Consider the following 20,334-nt stretch of genomic DNA (forward strand, 5'->3'; position numbering starts at 1 on the left):
CACCGTAGAGCATGAGTGTATAGTTTTTTTCTTTTCTGAAGCTGTCATGAAGTAACTGAAAATCAAAAAAATATTCTCCAATGTAATGTATAGAACATAGTGACCGAAAAGTTTTGCATTGCTGTGAATAAATAACCTTTATCAGTACTTCAGAAAAAAATAGGTCTGTCTTTTTTTTGCCTTGGGGCATCTTTGAACAATTACATCAAAATTTCATAGTCAACGCACTGTACAGCTATGTTTAATGAAGATTTAATTCAGAATACAAAAGTAACATGTAGGACTGTAAAAGAATATGAGAATTTTAAGGAAATTATGCGTTAGCTGAGGTTTAATATCACTGTGTGGTTGGGTAATTATTATCTTTGCATACTCAAGCTCTTAGCATTTACTTTTAAGGACACTTTCTAGCAGCAGTGAACTGCATATGCTTTGTTAACTTACTCCAACACAGCAAATATTACTTGAGTTTCCCCAATTAGTTCCAGTCCCAAAACTACTTCCATAATTTTTGTTTGTAGAACAGATTAATTCTGCTTAAAAATTCTGGTCATTTTACAGGAACACTACCAACTAAACAATAATCCAATTTGACTGATGTTAAAATAGTATTTCCTGTAATATTTGTCTTGAAAATGTGTTTTCCTTTTACTATTGGGAAGTATTTTTATATCTCTGAAGTTACATCTGTACATATCTATTATTTTGTATGTCCTCACCATCCTTTTTTGTACATGTACATAACCATTAGTTGCTTTCTACCTGTTTAAACTCAGGTCAGGTATAGTGTGTATTAAGGAAAAATGTTGATCATTAACAAAACAAAGCTGTGTCACAAAATACTGTATTTTACAGAAAATAAATTAGTAATTTAGGTAGACTTTTAATGGTTGTTGTGTGTAATGATGTATTGTAAAGAGAAATATGATTTTTTTAATTGGTTTTAGCTCTTTAACATGTGATTACCTGCAAGCAAAGCCAGGTAATTCAGCTGTTTGAATTTTTGGATTACTGAAAAAATACTGTTTTAAGAAATAGTCATTTAAGTCTTTAATGTGGGAAGACAGCACTACAAAGTCAGTTGTGCTGTATACGTTAAGATTTAGTCATGGAAGTGAAACCACAGAGATGTCTGTGTTCTTATAACTGAGTTTCTAAGCTTTTACATGGGTTATTGCTCACGTGGCTGACTTAAATGGTTGTAGTATGAATACAAAGTGGTTTATTTTTATGGAGATAAACTGGAATATGAAATACATAAATTTCACTTGTAGAATGTGTTATCCGGCTGGTAAACATAATAGACAGATTTTTATTTTTTTAACTATGTACTTTCAGATAAGACTTTGCAGTAATTCTTTATCTCTCATATTCCACTGAAGGGTATTTGGTATACCACCTGCACACAGTCATAGATTAGTATTTTACTGTTGAATGTATGTGCAGCTAGTATTAAGATGTGTGTAATTTTCATACTCATTTAAAATAAGTAGCAGAATACATGGCTCCAGTATGTGATAATCAAATTATAAGTTTGGGATACTCGAAGTCAGAATTTGTCATTTATTTTATTGTATGCCATTTCTTCCAAATATAATTTGCCAAAATAAGGGGTGGTGTGGCTAGGATTCTTGAGCATACTGAACTGGTTTGGTCTTGGAATTGACATTTATCTGTGTAAATTTTGTTTCTTTTATTATTTTTATGTCTCTCTGTATATAAAATGCATATATGTAATATGCATATATTTGTATATAGAAATATATATATATGCACACACACTCTTATGGAATTAAAAGCAGCTATATAAAGTATGAAAAAATAAAGAAGGAAAAAATATTATTTACCTCTGAGCAATGTCTTTCCTAGAGAAAATAGCTCAGTCAGGCAGTCCCCAGCTGATGACTTTGAGACCAGAATGTGGGTTGCAGCATGGCTGTGTTGTTAACTCGGAGCTCTGTCAATGGAAATACAGAGAATTCTGCTTGAGGGATGTCATCGCTTTGTTTGCTCCATCTATTTATCAAGAGTACTTAGTGGCAACAGAGGGGAGTGCATGTCTGTGCTTTGGCCACTAGAAATTCTGAGCCTGGCCAACAAGTTTAAATGGTCGATGAAAAAAGATTTATGCTCTAAGACTACATAGTGGTCCTTCTCTTCTGCCTTACAGACAGCCAACTGCAGCAGAATGGCAGGGAAGACAGCTGAAATACCGTAAAACACCAAAAAATAATCGTAGGAAAGTTTGTCAGGGCCTTTAAAATAAAGGATGAACTGTGGATAGAGTAATTTTTTTATTCTTTTATCAGTATATCACTTTTGAATGTCACACTTTTTTTTTTTTACTAGTTAGATTTTTTTTTTTAATACTGCCAAAAATCAATCTGTATGATCACTGAAGGAAAAGACTGTACAGGCAGTTTTACACTGAGTTTTTCAGACCTCTAAATATTTTGGAATGGTGATTAATAAACAAAATGTTTTCAAATAGGTATCACATTAGGAAAAAAACCCCACAATGCAAGACAACATATTTATTGTCTGATTTTTGACGGGCATAGTGGCTTCCATCTCTTGTCATGGCCCTGTTGTGTTACATGTGCAGTACTAAACAACCAGTAGAAAACCTAGTATTCAGCTTTATTTAAAAAAAAAAAAAGAAAAAGGAATTCAAGATGGTAGTGTTGATACCGTTCTTCTATTTACTCTGAGACATATTAATAAAGTTATAATTGGCAGTTTTTACAGTTACTGATGTAGATACTTGGACTGAAGGAACTGAATTAATCCAAGAATCCTTGCCATGTATTTTATAGGAAATGATACAATCTATTGGACAGACATGGGTTTCAACAAAATTAGCAGATCTAAACGAGACCAAACATGGAAAGAAGACATTGTTACAAATGGTTTGGGAAGAGTTGAAGGTATTGCAGTGGACTGGATAGCAGGTAGGTCTTAACCTGCTTCAGGAATTGCCATGATTTCTGACAGTACGCTCTTGCATCTTCAGCTCAAAACTAAATAACTTGGTTTGCTTTCAGCTCTAATTTCTAATATTCCAAATGTCTAGATATTTTTCTTTGAGATACCACCACTCTTGTTTTCAGTTTTACGACAGACAGAAAAATCATTTAAATGTCTTGGACGCTATTTCTTATATGGACAGTCTCAATGGTGACAACCACGTATACAAGTTTATACTTTAAAATGGAAGGCTGAATAAGGCTAGAAATTACAAATATAAGAGATATATATATATATATAAGTTAAAAGACAGCACTTAGCTTCTGGTCCTAACTTACACACTTAAGATTTAAACACTTTTCAAGTAGTCTTTTCTTTTTCCAGTAACTTCAAGGTATTTTTCCTAGGTAACATATATTGGACGGATCATGGCTTCAACTTAATTGAAGTTGCCAGGCTCAACGGCTCATTCCGTTATGTAATTATATCCCAAGGTTTGGACCAGCCAAGATCTATTGCGGTACACCCAGAAAAAGGGTAACATGACCATAGCTACTTGCATTTCTTTTAAAGTTTGCATGCTAGCACTGAAGCTCTTAGATGATAAGTAAATCAAGGCCTTCATTCTAATAGATAAGCATTCAATAAAACCCAAAAGGATTGTATTGGAAACTACTGTACTATGACTAAGCACAGGTGGAAGGAAGTGTTATTCTTATCATACGCTGAGCTCTTTCATTGGTCTCTGTATACATGACATACTGTACTTTCTTTGCAAAACAGTTTTCATTTTCTGAGGCAATCATTTCAACTGAAGTTTAGACATTGCTTAGAAGCATTCCTAAATCTCCTCTTAAGTTTCTGGCAAATCCAAGGAAGTCAAATTAGCTAAATGAAGACCTCGATGTCATGATGAAATTGTAGAACAGTGTAAAGCTTGGTAGTTCTAAATTCTAGTATCATTATCTAGTATCAGTACAATAAGCAAGGAGGTTGCGCAGGGTAGATGAAAGTAATGTGAGATGAAGCATGTGGGTGAGAGAGTAAAGGTTGTCAAAAATGACATCTGTATTCATCCAACTGTTTGTTGAGAGTAGGGGCTACACTGCAGCATTAACAGAAATAGAGAATGTTTTGTCCCCTTTCAGCTCCAAAGCTATTGTTAGCAGAGCTACAACTAAAACAGAAGCAGTAAATCCTGCAAAGAATTCCCATCTTTTTTTCATGGGAATATGAAAGGTACTTTCTGAGGAAACGGCATATAAGGAAGATATACGGAAGACTCAATTGATTTAACTGCTACGCTTACCCTGCTAAAATGGAAGCACTGAATGGTGTGTATCAAAATCTTAAAGAAGTATTTGAGCAACTACCTGCCCCCAAAGCCAGAGATGACACTGTAGCTCATCTTCCCCAGGTTCAATCAAATCAGTATCTCACTATTTTCAGGAAAGCATTTTCTGTACTCAGAGTTCGCAGCAATACTAATGAAGAATTCTGACTTCTCAATGAGACCAGATTGATACCAGTGAAGCAAAATGCCGTTTGGATCTTTGCCATGATTTCTTGTATGAGAATTTAGACATAGTGATCTGTGTATTTTGCAGACTAGAGCACTGCAACTTAACGTATTTAAGAATGAAGGTGAAAGCAATAACTGGTTTTATTTTCTGCATAATATAACAGCTTTTGCCACAAATCATGACAGCTGTGTTCGGATAGCACCTCTGTTGCTTGGCAGTATCTGTTAACAGTTTAGGATTAATGCTTTTCTTCAGAGTAGGATCTTCTCCGGATCCTAGTCAGGATCTGGCTGAATTAATTATTTTATTTTTGTCTTTAATGTACCAGAATAGCTGTGCTCTTCTGTTAGAAAAAATTTAAAAGAAACAAACTTCTGAAAGTAAGTATGCAGAAACCTTATAAAATTCTTCTGACCAGAAGGGGAGACCAAACTTCTTCAAAACAATTGTTAATTTACAGTATAATATTCCTCAGCATGTATATAATGGATTTGCTGTACACATATACAGATAGTTTTTTCACCCCTTACTTACATCAAAGGAAAGGAAAAGCCCCCATGAAGTCTGAGGACTAAGTGCAGCAGGTGCAGTTTCTCTGGAGAATCCTTAGATATTAAAATAATATGAATTATATACATAAAATTCGTTCTTTTCAACTAGAAATGGTAAAAAGTGTAATCAACTCTTCTGCGGTATTTGGAGAGGGAAGATGTATTGTAGCTGAGATCCAGCATTTAACAATTGTTATAGGGAAGAGTAAACGCAGAACTCTTGACAGAATAATATTTAATCCTGCTATTGATAGAGAAGTTGCTTTTTTACTAAAGTGTGAATTTTTTTATTTTAATGACAATATTTTCACGTGATGCTTTCTGACTCAGCAGTTCATGGGTTTATTTTACTGAAATGATAAGTGTGCACATAAGCAGATGAAATAATAGCCAACAATATTAACAAGATTCTTTGGAAAGAAACAGTTCCTGCTTTTAAGTTAATGGATATTTAGAGATGCCACTGAACCATCTTCTTAGGTCTTAAAATAGAATAGTGTAATGCTACCAAAAAGCAGATATTAATAAAATGTGGTTAAAATATAATTTGGAGGAGTTTGAGTTATTGCACTTGAAACAAAAAACAGTACAGAAAAGAAAGGCTAAATGTAAAATGAACTCAGTTGTGAAACGTTCCTCAGATGTTTTGATCTTGTTGAGTTTTATAGTTAGTTTTTGGATGTGTTTAGAATGCTTAAGAAAACATAGACGGATGAGAGGACCACAGATTAGTAATTGTTTTACGTGTCTGGTAGAACAGTGTATCTTCTGTGAAGGTAGGTAAGCTTCATCTCTCTTTTTTTAACACTGTGCCACAAAATAATATCTTGAGATGTCTCCAATCAAAGTTTCTTCAGGAGAAGGATTATCAGTGTTTTGCTAGTGAAGTACAGGTTATACCTTTCTGTGGGAAGATTAAGGCCTTTTTACCCTCTGCGCTATTGTCATATCTCTTTCCTTTTATGAGGCAAAACTTTCAAAGCTATTCTTCCCTCCCCTTGCCCTGACTTCACATTCTTCATTTCGCTTGAAGCTTGAGTTGACAGCTGTAAGAATGGAGAAGAAAATAGCAGTTATTGGATCTCATTGAATCTGCCAGTTATACCAAGACATGAAGCAGCCAGCATTTAGCTGGTTGGTAACGTTATTTATTGTTACTAAAGAAGTTAAGAATCTGTCTTTGTCCCTCATCAGGTATACTTACTCATATAACATATACTTGGCTGACCTTTTTTTTTTTTCCCCCCAATTAAATAATGGTTTTCTGATCAAGCTCAGACTTGTGATTGAAATATGGATTTAAGCTAATACTGAAATAATTCTTACGCTTTGAAGATACTCCTTCAAAAACTTTTTGGGAATTTCATTTGTGTTTAGAGTTGGGGCCAGGGGGAGGGGAGGGGGGTTTAAACTCTGATTTAATTTTTTCCAAACAAGTTTTTTTGCAAGTTGATTCTAGGCTAGCATCAAATTTCTGCCACTTTCATCTCTGTGTCAGCTATGTAAATTATATATGGGATAGTTCCAAAACAAGTTGAGTTGTAGTTATTCTAGCATTGCGGTATATACACCAAATGCATCGGTAGCATGTTGCTACCTACAAAGGTCCAGGAAACAAGTATTTTAGATGGTACTTCCCAGACCTTTTGGGAAGATACGGGAAGATCAAGTTTTTCTATACTAATTAATAATTTATGTAAATTTTGTATATCAATATATTTATAATCATTAATGCTCTAAGAGAGTATTAAGTAATGGGCCTTACATTTTTGGCAGCAATTCAGGATTTTCTTTGAAGGATTCTAGATTCATTTAACATTTAATTATGGGTTTAATTTTTTTTTTTCTCAGAGTAACTAGTCTAAGGGAAAGAGCATAGAACGTTTAATTCAAGTCTATTGAATGCCTGCCTTTCTGTAGTCAACATTTAGTTGATGTCCTGTGTTAAGAAAGTTACCTCTGTCTAGATGCCCGAAAGCAAGTTCAATTCTGTTTAGAGGTGCTGTTAGTGATCTGGTTAAATTTGTATTAAACTTAAGCAGTGATTGTTGATGTCCAGCTGGTTAATACTTTCTATTTTAACATTTCTAAAACTTATTTTTAATTTAGCTAATGTAGCAGTTCAATTTCCTACTGTAGTATAAGTTTTATAGTTAGTATTCATATTACTGTTTGTTATGTCAAGAAGTATGAGAACAAATTAATTTTTATTATAGCCAGAAAGCCCTACAATTAGAGCCAAAGTAAGGTGGACATTGTTTCAGAAGCTAAATTTGATGAGCTAATTAAAGGATCCATATTTGTTCTCCCCTGTGTCATTTTTATCCCTCTTTATTTCACGTATCTGCAGTCATCCAATCAAGTATAGCTATTTAACAACAGTTTGGTATAATGATATCACCAGACCCAGGGGCAGAACTGGTTAGTAATAAACAGAATACTTTTGTGATCTTTAAGAACAGACTAATATGTACGTTCCACACAGAGAAAAACAGTGGAGAATGGTTTTATATTTTTTTGGTAGCGTATTACAAAACAATACGTTAGTGTGTTCTTATGAATATTTCCTATGAAAACGTTTCTCTTCAGGCAGTTAGTAATATGTTAGACCTCAATGAGGTTATTCTAGAAGGAGATCTCTTGCTGAGAATATATATATATTTTGTGTGTGTATTTATAATATATTTTAGCACAAATATATATACATATATATATTTGTAGACACATAGACATTTACTTAAAGCTATTCCGTAGGTTACTGCTCAGTAATGGAAGTGCTCTGTGTAGATTATCTGGCCTCATTTCGCTATACCTAAAGCAACAGATTGAGAAGTAGGAGGTCAAGGCAGAAATTTGACCTAGGATCTTATCCCAAAATAGTGATGTTACTGTGCCAGTAAGTATAGAGTAATATAAAATTAGGTAAGAAAGATGCAGATTCTTCCCATGACCATTAGGGAGACGGAAAAATATTTTCTTCCCAAATAATATCCCTTTGCTCTACATTTCCCACGGTGCTCCTCACTGCTTCATATTTAAAAGATGTCTAAGTTAGAAGTACATCTCTCGTATTATCACAACATTTGTTAGTAATTAGATGCAAGAGCTTCTGCTCCAGTAATTTTTTTTTTCTAATTTGCTTTTATTTTCTAAAGCACAATGATGAATTCTTTAAGGAATAGAATTGCATATTGACTGATCGAATACAGTTTTAAGAATTACTTCATATATATCATTTGCAAAAAAAAAATAATCTCTCAACAAAGTGTTCTATGAAACAAGTATTATGATACGTTTAATCTCTTAAGATTATTTAGAGAAATGAGCCTTATGGTTTTTTTAATACCTATTTAATTACAATGGTGCATTTTGTTTGCAATTGAATGACAATATTACATATTTTTACCTCTTATTTTGATGAGAAATTTTAATTGGTAATTTCTACAACATTTTAGGTATTTATTTTGGACAGAGTGGGGACAGACTCCTTGCATAGGCAAGGCACACTTAGATGGGTCTGAGAAGGTTGTGCTTGTGAGCCTGGGGATTGCGTGGCCGAATGGGATTTCCATCGACTATGAGGTTAGTTCCTCTGTCTTCCAGTATATGTTAAAATGTACAGTATTTTTGATGTTTCATTAAAGCCAGCTGGTCTTCCACTTTTATGTGACTTAATAACTCTTAATTAAATACTTGGACAAGACTGTTGATGTTGCCTTTAAAATTAATCTTTAGGAAAATAAATTATATTGGTGTGATGCTCGTACCGACAAGATAGAAAGAATTGACCTTGAGAGTGGAGGGAATCGGGAGATTGTGCTGTCAGGGAGCAATGTGGATATGTTTTCAGTCGCAGTGTTCGGAGCTTACATCTACTGGTCTGACAGGTAATTTATTTTTCATAAGTATTTGAGTCTCAAAATGTTATTTCAGTGCCAGGTGCTTCACCTTTGTAGGATTAGCCATTCCTTAGCAAGGTCACAGAATGGATCATAGAAAGTTATGCAATTTCCAAAGAAAGGGCGTTTCTGATGCTGAAAGCTAAAACGTATCAGTGTCATAGATGAGAACCGGTTTCTTCACCTTCTGTTAGGTGAACTCGCCACTGCCCTTCAGTCATTTGTTTGGTGTGAATTAGTTGAGGATTGTTGATGAGACATCTTCAACTTTTTTGGCAGAGCACATGCAAATGGCTCTATTAGAAGAGGCCACAAGAATGAGGCCACGGATGCTGTGACCATGAGGACTGGCCTTGGAATAAACCTGAAGGAAGTGAAAGTCTTTAATAGAGCACGAGAGAAAGGTTGGCTGTTCTTAAGGATGCTATTAATTGTTTTAATATCATCTGCTACTTTTTATGTATATTAAAGCATACCAAAAGTTAAGTAATCACTGATTTTTATCTCCACTTTTTACTCTTGAAGTAATTTTTTTAGGCTAAAATCAATGTACTAAAGAAAACATAGTACAAATTCTACTAAAATTCTTCTGAGTGTTTTAAGGAGAAAATCTAAAACCAAAACAGTCCTATCATTCCAGGTTTGGTGGGTTTTGGTTGCTTTGTTTTTTCTTTTAAAAAAGCAAAATTATTTTGGGAATGAGAGGGACCTTAAACTGTGCTTTAAAGAGCAGTAATCTCAGGCAGTCTCTGATTTCTATTGGAAAGCAAACCAGATTTTTTTTTTCACAGCTAGAAATTCCCAGCCTCTGTCTCTCAAATATATTTATTTCCTGAAATTACTTGGGTTTGAGTCCTAGATTTTTGTGTGGGAAGAGACCTTGTAAATAATTGCATTTCCTTTATATTCAATTTGTTTAGTGAATTGTAGAGACAAAAGTTATCATATACTCTTTGTGATTTATGGTATCCACAGTTAAATTTTATTCTCCACTACCTAAGAATAATCTTGCTTTTAGCTGTCGTCTTCCTCCTAAAATTCTGGTTTTGAAGAGACCTTGAAAAACCCATTTCAGTGAGCAAAGGTGGTTAGAAGTCTACCAAAAATGATGGTGATTTCTTCGGAACAAACTGCTACCATGCCATCCAGACAAAATTTGCTATAAATATATTCAAAAAGAGAGAAAAAACCCGTTACTGTAATACAGGCTAAACTTTTTAATACAAAATATATCTCTGGTGTTGGTAGCACTCAAAAATTGCTTTAATCACAGCATTACATACCTGAAGATCCTGTTTCTTTTATATAGATCTTTCCTAAATAACTGCATTAAATATGACATGTAAAATAAATCTGCATTGTGAAAGAAAACTTATTTAACAATCAATAAGAAAAACTGTATTTTTTTTAAGGGAATTTTAAATAGTTTTGAGAAAAATTACTTTGAAAACATATGCATATTAATTTTACTAAATTTCTGCATGTAATTTCAGAGTACAGTGGGCATCATATTTTGTGGATAAAAATAAAATCCACACAAAAATTTATCGTTTCTTTTAACTAGGCTAGAAATAGTTAATGTCTGCTTGCTTGGAAGGGCTTTATATCATAGAATTAGGAAAATAGAACAATGGGATAAAACAATGCTTCTTTACATGTAGTGATTTTTTATTGATAGCTTTAAAGACTTGATCGCATTAGGAATAGAAGAAAGGTTACTGAGGCTAAAAATCTTTTGATGTTAGTTTGAAAAACATAACTGAATGATTTTTTAATACGTTTTTCAAATTTTACTAGGGTACAAATGGTTAATGTCTTTGGGAGGGGCTGTCAGTGAGCCAGGAGGACAAAAGGGAAAAAACAGGTGAAAAATGTTTTTGGAATGTTTTTCTATATCATACTATTATATATTTTTTTAAGTTCATTGAACTAGAAGTAGTTAACACTGTTTAAAAAAAATGTAATTAGCTAGCTTCCTGACCTTCTATTATTAAAACAAAAATCCCATACAAACAAAAAAGAACCCCAAACAAAAAACCAACCACCTGTGCTGATTATGATCAATGCTTTTTTTTCAAACACCTGTTTTACCCTTTGTGATGAGCCAGTCCCGCAGTGCTATCTGCAAGCTGATTCCTATCCTTCAGTGCTATTTTACATGTGTGCAAGGACATGCCCTAACTACACTGATTTCAGAATTGGCCATTTTTAAGATATTTACATCTGGTGAACTGTGGAAGCATTGAAGTTTTCAAAGAGCGATTTTAGAAGCTTGAGGATCTCTTTCATATATTTTCCTTTCTCTTCTCAACCTCTCATCCTTCCAAACAGATATTAACTTTTCTAGCCTAACAAAACTTTAAAAAGAATCTTTAAAACAAACCAAATGTAAAAATGTATACAGCTAAATCTCCAAATATTTTTACGTAACTATAGAGAAATATGTCTCGTGTAATTTTGTCTAGGAACACAAAATTCAACTTTTCTAATTTTAAGAGCAAGTTAACTCTCATCCCCCATTATTTTTTTTCTTAAAAGTATCTTCAGCTTGAAATGTAGCAGTAAGAAAATACAATCAACAGTACTTTCAGACACTACATATTCCCCAACAATTATTATGGTTTTCTACCTGAAAACAGTCTATTTAAAATATTTTCGTCTCCTTCACTACGTGGAAAACTTTCAGAAATGGGAAAGAGCTGAATTGTTATATGGAAAGTGCTGTCAGAAACAGAAACTAAATTATCTAAACTAACTATAATAGTAATTCATATGTCATCCAAAAAAGACAAAGGAAAATAGCTCCTAATTATTGACAATTACTGTAATTTTAAATATTGCTTGCAACAAGTGTAGTTTAAGTCATTGCAGTTACTAATTTGATGATGATTTCTTAATGGTATGCATTTGTCAGGGAGTAAGTTTTTAAAGTCGGGCTTTAAAGGAAATTAGAACAAAATGTTAGGAAATGTCTTTATTGAAAACAGGGAACTGGATTGACACAGTTTTGTACCTGTCAATATATATGTTTTCATTCTGATAGAAGTTGTCTAAAAACAGTACTGTATTCTAATAGTATCTAAATTTTACTTTTTGCCAGTAACAGGTGTTTTTAAAAAAAAAAAAGTTAAAGAAAAATAATCTTTCCAAGCACTTGAAACAGTCTCTAAGTCTTCAGCTGATTATGGAGGAATAACCCATTTTATCATTTTCTATTAAGAAAATACATACTCTTGTGTATTGGAAATGAGCAAATTATATTTGCTCATTTTTTGTAGTCTTTAAAATTGTCTTTAGGTTGTGGTTAAAGTTACATTCTTTACTATTTGGTCTTTGTTTTATTTGTGAATATTGTAGAAACAGTTTTAAAAGAAGATTCTTAGGATACATAAAATTACATTTTGATTTAAGTTAGCTAAGTGTAATATTGTAAAAGATAGACTTTTTTTTTTTCCCCCCCAACAGGTACTAATGTTTGTGCCAAGAATAATGGTGGATGCCATCAGCTTTGCCTTTATCGGGGAAATGCACAGAGAACGTGTGCTTGTGCACATGGCTATCTTGCAGAAGATGGAATTACTTGCCTGAGACATGAAGGTTACCTGTTGTACTCAGGAAGGACAATATTAAAAAGTATACATCTTTCAGATGAAACCAACTTAAATTCACCAGTAAGGCCATATGAAAATCCAGAGTACTTCAAAAATGTGATAGCTCTTGCTTTTGACTACAGTCTGAAAGGAAGAGGTACGAATCGCATATTCTTCAGTGATGCACACTTTGGAAATATACAAGTTATTAAAGACAACTGGGCTGGCAGAAAAGTGCTAATTGAAAGTAAGTGAAAAAATTATTTCCCAAAATACGTATTTGAATTCAATAAACTTTATTAAGTGAAAAGTTGATAATCACTTGACTTTATAGACTAAAAACTGTCAATAAAGTTTTACCATACTTAAGTATATAACACAGTTGTATTTTATCCCTATAAGATACATTTAAACGTTATCTTTAGAATTACAACTTCAAAATAATTTATTTCATAACAGTCCTACAGTATGTGAAGCATATTACTAGAAAACAGAAGTGATAATGATGGTGCTTAATTTGTATTACTGTGATTTTAAGGAGCTTTACTGTTGAAACAAAATCTCATTGTGCAATGCTTGGAAATGAAAGAAGTCTCCTTACCCCATGAACCTATTGGTTGTTTATTTTTCTAGCTAGTGGGGTTGAAGTACTGTAAGATACCTCTGCTGACATAACCATTCCTCAGTATAAAATATTAGGACACTGGTCAGTATGCCCCATTGACTCACTCTTCTTGTAATGAGCCCAAGAAAAGTGACCTGTCCTCAGTGATAATCAAAGGCAAATTCCAACCTACAAATTTGTCTGGTTTTAGTAGAGGCTTACTCAGTAGCTTTGCATGTTTATTATGCCTTCATTCACCACACCATTAGGAGAGTTGTATGAGACTTGACATTTTTTTAGTCTCTGAATACTTGAAGGCTGGAACTACTATTAAGGAATCGATGCCAATATCATCACCGAAGTCTTTAGGGCAGGACACAAAACATATCTTGCAGCTGAGGCCTCAGTAAAATCTTCTGAGGGTCTGGCACCGTAGTCTTTATCAATAGTCTAACATAATTTTAACACAAGGTGTACATAAAAAGTTGTCATGGTAAAAGTAGAGTTCAAGGAAAATCTGAATGCAGATGTGTAAGAAATATATCCTTAATGCTAAACATCCAAAAATCTGTTTACAAAAATCTAAATTTTAAAAACTGCAGTCTTTCATTTCTGTTTCAATTCAATTGTTAAAAAATATGCAATAAACCCCATTCATCTGTAGTTAGTTATCAGATGCATATATTTACCGTGTTTCTTCTGTTCCTTGTCATTTTTGAGTACAGTCTGGGTTTTTTGGAGGCTGCAGTTCATTTTGGTAACCATTTTCCAAAATGTCTGAAGTGTTGTATAGTTTTTGCTCCTTATATTGTGGATAATTCTCGTCTGAATTTCTGATGTCATGTGTTATGTTATCTGTGGCATTGCTACATTTAGCTATTTGTTTGGGTCAAACAGTTTTTTAACAAGACCAAAGAAAGTGATTAGGAAAAATGGAAGTACATTTGATGGGGAACGTATCACCCTTTGCTGTTGGATATTAAAGGAAATATTTTTAGAAAAAGAATTTAAACAGCTGCAAACTGGTGAAATATTATTCTACAACTGAAGTTGAATAATTGTGTCATTATGTACCTCTGTGCTGTGGTTCCAGGAAGGTATTCGTGGTCATGAAAACTGTTGATGCTAGTGGATGGAAAAACATTTTTTACATGTAATACAAGGCTTTTTTTTTTTTTTTACTTTGAGTTGTGATGTGTGCATATTTTAGAGGAATTAATGATATGTTGTCAGGATGTTCTCATTACTCTCAGGAAAACATAAAACCTAGGGATTGAGTTGAGGTTAGCCATACAAGAGACACAAACAGCTCACAGAAGTGTATAGTGGTGACATATAAGCACTATTTTAACTCTGGTGTTACAGGAAGAGATTAAAAGTATTACATGAAAAGCCACAGGAAATTTTTACATTTAAAACAAAGAGGGGAAAGAAATCCTGGTGAAGCACCAATGAAGATACAAATTGGTTTTTTTAAAAGAACAATAAAGTATTTCTCATTACTTTATAATAGGTTGTTGTACAAGAGCTAAAGACATCCCATAAAGCATAGTTGAGAATTATACTTTTAAGAAATTGTTAGGAAGTGTTTCTACTCGTAATCTTTATATGACCAATTTCATTTTTCGTTAGCAGAGTCAGCACTCTGAATAATTGAATGTCAGAAGAAATTTTCTATCCTTGCAGAAAATTTACTATATATGCTTGGGATGTATTTGTGAACAATGGTGTTTGTTTTCTAGAAATGCTTCAGGTTTTTTTTCATTGTAAATGAGAAGGGATATCACATCTCCCAGTATGTGTTAGTTTATTGTTCTCCCTCATGTGTTTTAAACCTCTTTTCTTTATGTTGAGTCACTGATTTTAAATTGGTTTTTTTTGTATACGTATCCTTCCTTTCCACAGTCTGCACATGATTTTCTCTCACTGTAAACAGGAAACAATTAATGACACTGCTTGATAAAGTGGAAGTATTTGACCAACAATGATACCTGTAAAGGAAAAAGCAGTGGTAAGACTGGTTGACACCAGTGATTCCATTCACTGGAAGTCATAAAATTATCTGATTTCAATGTTATGTGATTACACATAAATTATTAAATGGAATCCATCTGAGAGATTTTAGTAGTAATGTTTTATTGTAGGATTAGAAGATAACATCTTTGACATTCATTTTGGTATCTCTTTCCTCCAAAATTATTAGTACACATCTGTAACAAGTTTTACTTTGTTAGGAAGAGATTCAAAACCACATTGGAAATATCTAGTGTAGTTCTAACAATTCTACAACCCCTTTCTACCTCATTAAGTTGAAGTCTACAAATCATGCAAACCTTTACTCGATATTTGACTCAAATAGTGAAAATAAGAGTACATTATATACAAGATACTACTGTTCCAGATTTTCAGTTCACTGAATGTAGATCTGCTCATAAAGAATCCATTAGCTGATGGATTTCTCCCTCACTGAAATCAGATATGCCACTCAAATCTAACACATTATTGAACTTTTCTGCACACTAAAAACAGAGTTAAAGATATATAAAGAGCCCTTTATTAAACAGGTTTCCAGTTCACTAAAAACAGATTTACAACTCACGAGCAACCCATTATCTAATATGTTTTTAGCACACTGAGAACAGATTTACTACCCAGAAACAACCCATTATCTAACATGTTTCCAGTTCACTGAAAACAGATTTACAACCCATACGCAAGCTATTATCTAACATAGTTCCGACTCACTGAATATTGATTTAGAATTCATAAACAACCCATTATCTGACAAATTTTCACCTCACTGAACAGATTTGCAACTCATAAACAACCCATTAGCTAACACATTTTCAGCTCAGGGAAAGTAGATTTACAGCATATAAACAACTTTATCTAACTTGTTCCAGTTCACTAAAAACAGATTCAAAACTCACCAAGAACCCAGTACCTGATAGGGTTCTGTCTTCAGCAGGTAGAAGCAATAACAATAGAAAAGACTGTAGCATGTGCATCGTATGCCATACCCTAACACCTTTATTTCTTGTGCAGTGTAAGTTTTTGGAGTGGATTCTTTCTTATCTCTGAACTCTGCTGATGAAATAAGCATTATTTCCTTTGGTCAGTCAGGAGGGACATTTTCTTTCTTATTTTTATAAGTAACTTTGTGGGGTTAATCTTTCCTGATAGCCAATTTTTTAAAATTTACCTTGTTCTTGGCTGTGATTTCCCACAAATGTTCTTTTGGGTGATGAATTATCTAACGATTCAGTATCTCTCATGATTTTATTGCTATAGAATCATGTACAGTTTAATTCAGTCTGCGAACATTTTAAAAATTAACTTATTGATGCAGCAATACCTACTTTAAATATGTTGTGACATGACTACCATCTATATCATGTGTTTTGATCTCAGCCTTTCCTTCCAAAAAGGGTGTAAGAGGTTATATTTTATTGTATTTCTTGCTTTAAGTACAGACTTTGAGAAGTATCAGCTTATGAAGGAATGAGTAGGTACTTACTGTGTGGTCCCACCCACCCACTAATTTCTTTTTAACTTTCCACTTTTTAGTTGTAAAGATCAGCCTTGCAGTTCACTTTACACAGGTGAGACTGCTTCTGCGTCTAACCTGTAACCTAAGCTAGTTACACATATGTGTACTTTTGTATCCTGTTGTGTTGTAAAAGCTTCATGAACCTGTTGAGGCAAAATGTTTGAGAACCTTGATGACGTTCCTATATTTCATTGTCAGTGGTAGTCCTTTGTAAAACAAAACACAGTCACAGGGATTATATTTGGAAAATTCATGCTATATATATACTTCCTCTGTTCTTCCAGTTTGAGGAATCGTGCAGGATTCACTCTCCAAAAAGGAGTATTTTTTCATTTTGCGTAGGATTTCTGGAGCTTTAGATTGTGAGAAACAGTGCCTCGACAAATCAAATCCTAACTCAGTATTCTAGACAAGATTTGAAGAGATTACATACACTTTGGAAGCTGTTTTTCATTTCATTTTAGCCCCTGATGGACTGTAGGCTTTGTAGAAAATTGAAAGAAGGCATTAAATACAAAAGGAGGTAGAAAAGGTAACAAATTTACATGGAAGAGACACTGAGTTTAAATCAATATATTGGGGTGGCTATCTCCAAATAATCTTTACGACTTCTGTTCAGCCTTACCAGAAGTAGACCCTCTAACTGTTGCCAGTCTTTCTGGGAGAGTTTGTTACTGAAAACCTAGGTTAAAATGAGCTAATGAAGCAGCATACAGAAAGTAAGAACAGAAATCAGTAGCAGTTAAAGGCACAGAGTTATGTAAGAAGGTATTTGGAAGTCCGACTTGTTCAAAATTGCTACAGGTTATCAGTTTCATTTGGAACAATAGGGTCTATTCTCCTCTAAGAGGGAATCCAGGGGAGAATTTTACTCTTATTTTCTTTGTCGTTAATCACTTCTAGACAGAACAACAGCATTATTTCAAACTTCTGAACCAGTTTCTGTAGTATTCAAACTGGAAGCCATTTCAAAGGCACTCTGATATATGAAGTGCTTTAAATCTTTATAGATCTAAATAGACCTATCTTCCATCTGCAAGTAATTTTAAAGTAGATTGAAATGACTGAAAATGAAAATGTTTCAACAGAAGCAAGCATCGATTTGATATATGAGATTGTTAATACTATATGCTTATCCCCTCTCATACCACATCTCCCGTTGGCTGTTGTTTGTTTTGTCAACTGATAGACAGGGAGTTGACTTTATTTTTAATGATGTGGTGATCTGAACAGAGATTTCTTCTACATGGATTTAGAGGTCTCAGTCTGACGCAGAGAAAGTCAGTGAAAGATAGTATATTATTCACGAAGTAGATTCTTTGTGGTTTTAATGGAGCAAACAACTAATGGGAGCCTAATTAAATCAAAATCATGAAGACCGGTATGATAAACATTTTGTTTCCTGTTACATGTAAGATGATTACCACTGTGGATTGACCCATTAAGCAAAAAATACATTATATTGGATGGGATAAATGTATGGGGTTTTTTCTTCTATAATATCCAAGATTAAGCCCTAATTCACAAACCATCTGCTAAACATCTTTACTTCATCATCCTTCCTTCTCTGCCTGCATAGAAGCAGAGTGCCAGGGGAGTGTCTGTTTTGCTTCTTCCTTCCCTGGTGAACATGACATTGTGGATCAGCAGCTCTGAAAAAGTCTAAAATTTCTGTCAACTGAGAACGGAGAGAAGACCATCTTAAACCATCTCTCTGATAAACCATCTGTGTGAGCTGTCTTCCATCCCAGTAAAAATGCAAATTAAGATTAGCTTTAGACAATGGATGACATGCTAGTTGATGGCTAATTTGTGGTGGGAAACAAGAAGCTGCCTCATAGCATTTCTGGAGACTGCTTTTGGTTTTCCTAACTTGTTTCAAAGCTTATGTTTGTGCAAGATTTTTTTAAACTAAGTCTCAGTTTCTGAGCTAATAGTGCAGTCTCCTTTTTTTTATCATAGGTCGAAGTTTGAGCTAATATATTCATTAACCAAAGCCTACCTCAGTGTATATGTAGGAAAACGGTGCAGTGTTCAAGTAGGTCTAATGTAGTGGTACAACACTAGAAAGAAGACCAATGAAGAAGTCGGAAACTAAAGAGAGGGGAGGAAAAAAGGGGGGGAGGAAAGGCAAAAGAAAGCAAATGAGAAAGCAGAAAAAGTGTTAAGATAAGATCCTCTCAATGAGCTGGTTTTTTTCGTAACTGTGTAAACAATGGCACTAAGACATTTTGCCAGTGTAACATCTTTCACAGCACAAAAGGAAGTGTTATGTGAAAAAACGCTTCTTCTGTTTTGCACTTTAGGCACTAGTGTCTATAGAAGGCAAAAATCTTTTCACTGCTAACATAAAGTGTCAGATCCTGTGATGTATTGTAAGGCTTTTTACGATCTGAATCTTTTAAAGGTGTTCCAATGTGTGCTACTATTCTTTCTGACTAAATGGGTCCAATTTAACTGTCAAAAAGGCATTTATGTTCCCATTTCTCTTACAGAGCATTAAATTTGGTACATTGTATGAGGTCCCTTTTTAGTTTTGGAGCTTTCTTCTTCAGGAAAGAAATTTTTAATCTCTTAAAAATAAATACTTTAATATTGTTGGTTTTCATTTCATAAATGAATTGGATTCATTATAATTGTATATGTTGGAATATAGGTCCAGTGATTTTCACTTTTTAAAGGAGTGAAAGTGAGAGGCTATTGTTAAGTCTAGGACATTTAAGTAGGAAAAACTAAGATTTATTATTACAACTGCTGCCTTGTTAGTGAAACCCAAAGTGTCTGGTTTATCACTGTATTTTGTTTCTGGATGTGGCTGTGTATTATAATTAGTGGGTAAAATTTATGAGCTGTTCAGTAAATAACTGTTGCTATAGGTGGATAAAGTTTACTAACTTTGTATTAAACAGTTGTTATTCTAGAAATATGCATGTTTCATGCTTTGTTTAGCTGTTACTGGTTTGGAAATCTAAAATGTATTCATGACAGGAGCTGACATACACTGATCTTTCAGTTCAGCATGTCCCGAGCATTTCCAACCTCAGAATTCAGGAAAGGTGCTTCTGCCTATTAAACTTGAGATTATTCATGAAAAATTAATACTGTTTGTGACTGCTTCAAATTTTCACATTGCCCTTAAATTTTTATTGATGTAAATATTTTCAGTGGTTTAGTAGCATAAAATGCAAAACTATAATTGGTGAATTGTCAGGAAAAAGCTATACAGAGGAAATCTCTTCACGTTTCTCCTTTGTTTTATTCTAAAGATAATGTGATCCAGCAAATATTAATTGGTTATTAGGCTATTCTGCCATTAATGTTTCTAGTATCTCTATACTGTTTGGTTTTACTTCAACAATAACAAGAAAAATGTGTGATTATATGTATTTATTAGAAGACTTATTTAGTCTTAAGATAGGCATTGTAATGGTAATTTATATTGATTTAAAGGTGGTAAGGCTGAGTAGTAATTTTTTTTTTTGAGAGTCTACATGCAAGGCATAAAAAGATAATGTGAGCTCTTGTAATTAGGAAAAAAATTTATTCCATGACAATTGTTGACATTTTTTTAAAACTTAATAAAACACTTCCATATCTATATGTTAGCTTTCCATTCTAAAAGTATTTCTGCTTTTAAAGCCTCTTTTACA

The 20,334-nt window shown here is 33.6% G+C and overlaps 1 protein-coding gene across 1 annotated transcript in view; it reads left to right on the top strand.

The window, feature by feature from the left end:
• Nucleotides 1-20,334, top strand: part of LRP1B (LDL receptor related protein 1B) — a 587,356-nt gene that overhangs the window by 394,031 nt on the left and 172,991 nt on the right. Inside the window, exons 35-40 of the mRNA XM_059820081.1 lie at nucleotides 2,817-2,951; nucleotides 3,375-3,504; nucleotides 8,497-8,623; nucleotides 8,777-8,928; nucleotides 9,220-9,344; nucleotides 12,406-12,777. Coding sequence (XP_059676064.1) covers nucleotides 2,817-2,951; nucleotides 3,375-3,504; nucleotides 8,497-8,623; nucleotides 8,777-8,928; nucleotides 9,220-9,344; nucleotides 12,406-12,777 — 1,041 coding nt within the window. The remainder of the gene's footprint in view (nucleotides 1-2,816; nucleotides 2,952-3,374; nucleotides 3,505-8,496; nucleotides 8,624-8,776; nucleotides 8,929-9,219; nucleotides 9,345-12,405; nucleotides 12,778-20,334) is intronic.

The sequence above is a fragment of the Gavia stellata genome, chromosome 8, assembly GCF_030936135.1.
Source record: "Gavia stellata isolate bGavSte3 chromosome 8, bGavSte3.hap2, whole genome shotgun sequence".
NCBI lineage: Eukaryota > Metazoa > Chordata > Aves > Gaviiformes > Gaviidae > Gavia > Gavia stellata.